Below are 6,795 nucleotides of genomic sequence, written 5' to 3' on the forward strand. Positions count from 1 at the left end.
TGAGAAGACTTCACATCTGATACAGTCAGCATGGTCAAATATTCATGATGAGGAAGAAATAGGTTGTTGCTATCACTGTTGTTCTTTTAACCACAAGGTATAACATCTTCATTAGTACTACAAAGACTAGCTACTCCAAATATTGCCAGGATTGTTAGTCATAGGTCAAGCTGTAGCTGTGCCATTAGGCAGTGGCTTGTGAGAATGGGAAGACTTCACAATTAGGTTTGTAATGGTAATGATCCTTGGATCAACAGGTTGGTAGAGTGTAGAGGAATAAGACAGAGCTAAGAGAAAATTACAGGATATACTAAAGGCTTGAGTTGTAACCAAGTCAGATAACATAAATGACTTGGGGATTGAACCCCAGGATTAAATAAACAGAATATAGAAGTGAGTGCTTATAGTCTTAGCACTCATGAAGTACAGGGAGGAGGAGCAGATCTTCAAGGTAATCCCTATCTGTATTGAGAATTCAAGGCCAGCCTAAGCTATATCACACCTCTTCATAAATGTAACTGAGCCTCCCTCAACCTCTATATTTAACAGGACACTCACCATTTCCTTTGAGGAACCATTCAATGTAAGTTCCTAGTGACTCTGGATTATCAATAAGGTTTTTGTTATATTGGAAAAAATAAGCAGACACAAGAACATCTCTGGGATTTCTGATGACATAGATCACCTTAAATGGAAAAACATGTAAATGAACGTCAATATAGTCATAAACCAATTTTATCTGGCATATTTTATGTGAGAAGTCAATCAAATATCAATGAGGTTTCTAAAAATATGTATTAGTTTTATTTGAACAAAATATGAACAGAAGTGCAAAATGTCTATATTTATCAGAATCTTCATTTATAATTTTATTTGATTTACAAAAATGTATCAGCAAAATGACTGAGGTCACTAATACTGTAAAAAAACCAACAGAAACAAGAAAAAGATAAGATTGATTCAATACTTGTAAAGATCAATATTTTACAGTGTGAAAGACTATCCATCCACTGTGAAAGAATGTTTTATATACATGGAATAATGCATACTATGCTAAATTTATCTTCAAAATGACAAACAAATTGGTTTCTGTAAGTGTAGCTATGAAAGAAAACTCTCAAAAGAATCATGATGCAGAGTTTAATGCTAATGTTTCATTGCAAAACGGTGAACACAAAGACCCACGAGCTCCTAAAAAATATTGAGATGGAAAGATATAGACTTCCCCAGGGAAAAGCATAGCAATTTGTTACTCAATACCAATTTCTCAGCCCTGAAAACATAACATTGCATATACTGAGCAGATTGTACCAAGGTACTTAGGAATACGTAGATACATATACATATATAAAAACAAATAATTAAAAAACCACAAATTTGAAAGAGAGAAAAGAGGAGTATGATGGTAAGCCTGGAGAGAGGAAGAAGAAGGGGGAATAATGTATGTAATTATAGTACAATCTCAAAAATAGAAGAAATCATTTCAAAAAAATAATAAAATGAAATAAATATTTTGTCCCAATGCTCATTGTGACATTATTATATAATTCATCTTTTAGGCCTTAATTTCTCCAGACACAAGGTTTCCAAATCCAGATAAGACACACATATATAGCTTTACGATCACAACTTCATTGTGATAGTTTTAAGAGATATTCTTTTCTACATTTGTCTTTGTAGTTTAAGCATAAATACTTATAGGTTCTAAGGTGTGGGGACTTCCACAAAACTTTCTTATTAACACTGAGCAATGATGTGTCAGAACCTGGATATTTCTAATTTCTTTAGGAGATCCCCTATCAGTGATGTCAGTGATTTTTGTGGCTACTGATCTTAATGGACAGCTAGACACAGCAAGACACAATGGATACAGATAAACCATGATTGTTGAACAATCTCTCAAATTACAGCATCAGTGCCTGTTCAGGCTGCTTCCCCTATGAGCAACTCTGCTTGGGAGATTCACCCATAAGGAATGGTCTATATGTAGAATCAGTTTTAGCTAAATGACTTTGAAGACAACAAAACAGTAATATCCACTGTACACTAGAGTCTGAACTCTACTTGACCTGTATGTGTAGTCCCTGAATGCCCTACTGTGATAATACACTTTTTCACATTATATCTGCCTAGGATCACTGAGAGGTGGTTGATATCCTGGTACTCTGATTTAGTCTGAGGAGGGGACAGATTAGCGTTACATAGTACATGAGAATCCCAATTTCCCTCTCCAAATCTACACAGGATGCATTTCAGGCAGAGGTCCAGGGCCCAACTCAGAAGAATAAGTTCAATGAGCATTTGGCCAAAGATTTCTCAACCACTGGACACTGACCTTGGCCTTGGATCTGAAGAAAGACTTGGGGAAAAGATGGAAAGGGAGGTGGGAGGTCATGAGGCGTGGTCCTTCCTTATTGATTAATGTTAGATGTCCCTTTTGAATCTCTATCCAGGGTGAGCGTTCCCAGGTAGGCACAGATTGGATCCATTTGGGATTTCCCTTGGTCTGAATCAAGCAGACAGTCTCAATCAGCCAGTTAGTTCCTGAACAAGAAGGAAAAGTTATTGTCACTCAATTCAAGAGCACTTCTGGAAAGCCTTAAATAGAATATACAACCATACAATTTACAGTGTAGCTGTTTCCAAGCACAAAAGCATATGGTATTTGCAATATCCACATTGTGTAATTACACAATATATTCTTCCAGAAGATTTAAAATGCTTCACCTAACAAAACTGAGAATCTTTACTCAGTAAACCCTACCTGCCTATTGAACATTCCCTCCAGTCAAGAACCGTTCTGTTTTGGTGAATTCAACTATTCCAAATATTTGTCACGGATGCAGTCATAGAATCTGTCTTTGAGATTGGAACCTTTTATTTAATACAGTGGCATTAAGATGCATCCATCCTGCACTGTGTGTATTGGTACTGCTTCTCTTTAGCTTAAATAAATTCCCTGTATCTATTTACCATACACAATGTATTTGTGATTATATGCTCATTTGTCAATGAGTGTTTCTCTAGCATTATTCTCTGGGCTATTATCTGAATCCTTTTCCTGCACTCCACTGCCCTTAGATTTTCCATGTTATTGCCCTTTGATGTTGGCAACCTAATACTTAACCAATGGTTACTGCTTCTGCCATTCACCACACTCCTCTCACAAATGACCATGATGCCTTTCTTGGTTCCTTGAGTTTTGAGCCTCTTTCTTCTACTGAAGAAGGTCCATGGTAATTCTTCTACCTGACCTTGTCCTCTCCTTCACATATTCTTACATTCATGCCATTTTTCTTGATGCTATTTTATCTGTTTATTCTCATCATTATCTCTCTTCCACACAGAGAAAAACCAATGCCAGAATCTGCTTTAGGAAACACTGTCGTTGCTCCAAGGATCAGCTCAGGCACTGGCAGTGCCTTAGCTGCTTCTCTGCCTACACTGGTTAGGTTAAAGTTCTTCCTCTGAGTGGAAATGCTCTCAGATACAGCTCTCCAAACCCACAAATGACTGAACACATGAGATATATAAAGCATTCCATTCACCACCTAAATAGAGGGTGATTGAAGCCCAAAACTTCCACAGACAGTTCAGGATCATTCTCAATGATGTTCCTTACCTGATTTAGGATAACTCACTATGACAGTGTCTTCATCTCTAATCACAAACTTATCATGGCTTTCTTCAATAATTTCTCTTATATGTGCTATAGAAGAGAAAGGTATTCCTTCAAACCAAAAGTAGGTTGACATCCCAAAAACGTTTCTTGGTGCTGTGAGAATTCCAGCATTGATCACTGTTCAGCTCAAAGCAAATGCTGAGAGGTAAAATTTATAGTGCAGTCAAAAAATCATTAACATCCTAAAATTTGTACTGAAGTAAGCCGCTGATAGGAAGAAATACAGATTGCACAAACCAGTCAAAGGTTGCTGTATTAAGCAACTGTGAACTTATTCAGACATCGTTCTAGAGAATTGTGAGCCTGAGGTTATGACCCCAAACCAGAAACTCAATAACAAGTACTTACATTGAAACAAGGCTTAGTTAAAATATTTTCTAATACAATTAAGTATTCACAATGGTTTCAAATGTGCAAAAAATTTACAGAGACCATAAAAAATGTTGCCCTGAAAAAAAGTTGCCATGTACATTCATTTTTTTTTAAAAGTAGGGATTGTTTTTGATAAATATAGTGCCTTCACTACACCTCAGCCTCGTTTTTCCCCTCCAATGCTTTCCTTCCTTTCCCATATTCATGATCCCTTCTTTAATTTTCACTGCTATGTTGATAAGATCACACATTTACATAACATACAGAGTCCATTTAATTCTCTTTGTATGTGAATATATCCTTAGATGAGCACTAGGGTTTGAACAACCAATATGGGATTTCCCCTCCCGAGGCAGTTGATTCTACCTTCATTGACCTGTTTTGTTTTTTTTCATCTAGGGATAAGACAATGTAAACTTTCCCCTATCATTATTTGGGTAAAAACTGGTGCCATTATGGTGATTCATTTGGGTAAGTATACTGGTGAGGGTTCAAAAGTGTGTTGCTCTGTCATGTCTGTAGGATATGTCCTATCAACAATATCCTCAGGCTCTGTGTTTTTACAAGCCTTTGGTAGAATGGATTCACGGTAAAAAAAGTTTTGCAACTCTGTGGGTTTGGTCCTGGTTTTTGGCACCAAAATATAAATTTTGCAACTCTGGGGGAAAGGTATCCTGACTATTTAGAGAGTCAGGGACACCTTGAGCTGCTAGGACAGCCCTGACAGCAGGAGCTGCAATGAGAAAGCTCAGCCCTAGAGGCTATCTGAGATACCTCAAGCTGCTAGGACAGCTCAGCCCTGGAGGCATCCCAGATACCCTGACTTGCTTAGGACAGATCAGCCCTGGAGGGGAAGGTCTCCCAGATACCTTGAGCTGCTAGGACAGCTCTGAGGGCTGGATCTGAATGAGACAGCTCAGCCCTGGAAGGCAAGGTATTCTGACTGCTCAGGAGAGCCAGGCCTGGAGCATCTAGGACAGCTCAGCATGAAAGGGTGAATTAAAATCTTCACACCTAAAACTCTTTTGAGAAAGGAATTTATTTGGGAAAGAGGAGTCCAGTAGAGTGGCTGCCTCTAACAGGGTTGAGAGAATAGCCCACAACTGAACATGCAGGGTGCTCTATATAGAATATCTTGGTGGTGGAGTCAACCAAAGATTGGTTAGTTTTTTCTGCTCAGGGATTGGTTAGTTTTATGGGTTAGGGGCAGAGTTAGCCTTGATCTCAGAGCAAAACTGTGTTTTTTTTTTTACTGGCCTTTCTTGGCTTTTTGACATTGATTCCAAGGCTAGGGCATATTTCTTTCACTGACTCTGATTCTAGGGACCAAGAGTGTTTCTTTGGTAATGGTTTCAGAGTCAGGGCATGTTTTTTAGGTTCTGGGTTTGGGTATAGTTTTTCTTTCTCTGGCTTGGTTCCCAGACCCAGGCTGTGTTTCTTTCCCTGGTTCTGGGCTCCAGGGTCAGGTTGGGTTACTTTAACCAACCCCTTTTCCCATATTCACTGCAGATGTGTCAACTGGAGTTGGGTACTTTACAGTGAATTATTTGTGGAACTTTGTGATAGTCTCCATATATTGCAAAAAGAAGCTTCTTTGATGAGGGGTGAGAACTATCTGTGTGTATAAAGATAGGTATTTATAAAACAGCTGGAACGTATGCTGGTTAGTTAAACTGGCAGCAGCAGGTTCACCACTTGGGTCTATGCCCTCTCCATGCCTATCTGGTTGTCTATGTTTATAGTACCAGACAGGGCTCACCTCTTGTTGAGTGTGCTTTAAGTCCAATTAGACAGCCCTTGAAACCTCTGGATAGGTCTAGTGATTGATCCTTTCCCTTTGCGCTTTTCTCTTTCGAAAGCAACTTTTCAGGAAAGAGGTTCCAGGTCAGGTTCAGTTCAATTCCCCAAACATCTGTGTCTGAAGTGCATGGAGACTTTAGCAAAAGAGTTAAGTTTTCAAATTCTGAGACAATGAAGGGCAACATTAGCTGATAGTGTTTTGGAAGTCTCATGGATACCCTGACCAACAATTTAAAAGGAGGAGGTTTCTCATGCATGGTACTTGGATATATATATATATATTCCACGGCATTTGGGGTAATATGATCACTATTAATGGCATAATTTTTTTTAAAAAATACATGGTAATTCATGCATATTATATGTGATTTTAGATAAATATGGAATAATAAGATCTCTGTCTTTTTAAACATGCTTAGTAGTATGTATCCCTCCTTCCACTCTGTCAATCTATATTGCACTCTGTGACCCTTTATCAGTTAAAGCCCCCATCCTTTTATTCCATTTCTCCCTTTGTAGTACCTGCATGCTGTTCTAGTATTGAGAGATGCTTTAGGAATTGATCCCATTTTGCTTTCTTGGTTCTGCAGTTGCTTGAGGTTACAAACTTACATCTACAGGTTCAAAGTCAGAAAGCACAAATAAGGGAGAACATTTAATATCTGTGTCTGTGTCTGTGTTACCACATTCAGTATAATATTTTTTACTTTAACACATTTACATGAAAATTTTATTAATTCATTTTTCTCCATTCCTGAATAGATATCCATTGTACACATGTATCATGTTTTCATTAGTAGTTCATTGGTTGAAGGACATTTAAGTTGTTTTTCTTTCTTATCTATTATGAACAGAGAGTCATGAACATGACCAAGAAAGTATTTGTGAAACAGAATACCAAGTTCTCTAAACAATGCCAAGGAGTAGTGGATTTGTGCCTG

General features: G+C 38.0%; 1 protein-coding gene across 2 annotated transcripts in view; it reads right to left on the reverse strand.

The window, feature by feature from the left end:
* The window catches only part of LOC128094379 (sulfotransferase 2A1-like), a 28,678-nt gene extending 24,923 nt beyond the window's left edge, over positions 1-3,755 (reverse strand). For both annotated transcript variants that reach the window (XM_052712727.1, XM_052712726.1), the window contains exons 1-3: positions 3,623-3,755; positions 2,336-2,544; positions 559-685 (exon numbers count right to left, since the gene is read on the reverse strand). In XM_052712727.1, coding sequence (XP_052568687.1) covers positions 559-685; positions 2,336-2,544; positions 3,623-3,755 — 469 coding nt within the window. The remainder of the gene's footprint in view (positions 1-558; positions 686-2,335; positions 2,545-3,622) is intronic.
* Between the last annotated feature and the right edge of the window lie 3,040 nt (positions 3,756-6,795).

Source organism: Peromyscus californicus, unplaced genomic scaffold, assembly GCF_007827085.1.
Source record: "Peromyscus californicus insignis strain IS unplaced genomic scaffold, ASM782708v3 Scaffold_4__1_contigs__length_199733344, whole genome shotgun sequence".
NCBI classification, from domain to species: Eukaryota; Metazoa; Chordata; class Mammalia; order Rodentia; family Cricetidae; genus Peromyscus; species Peromyscus californicus.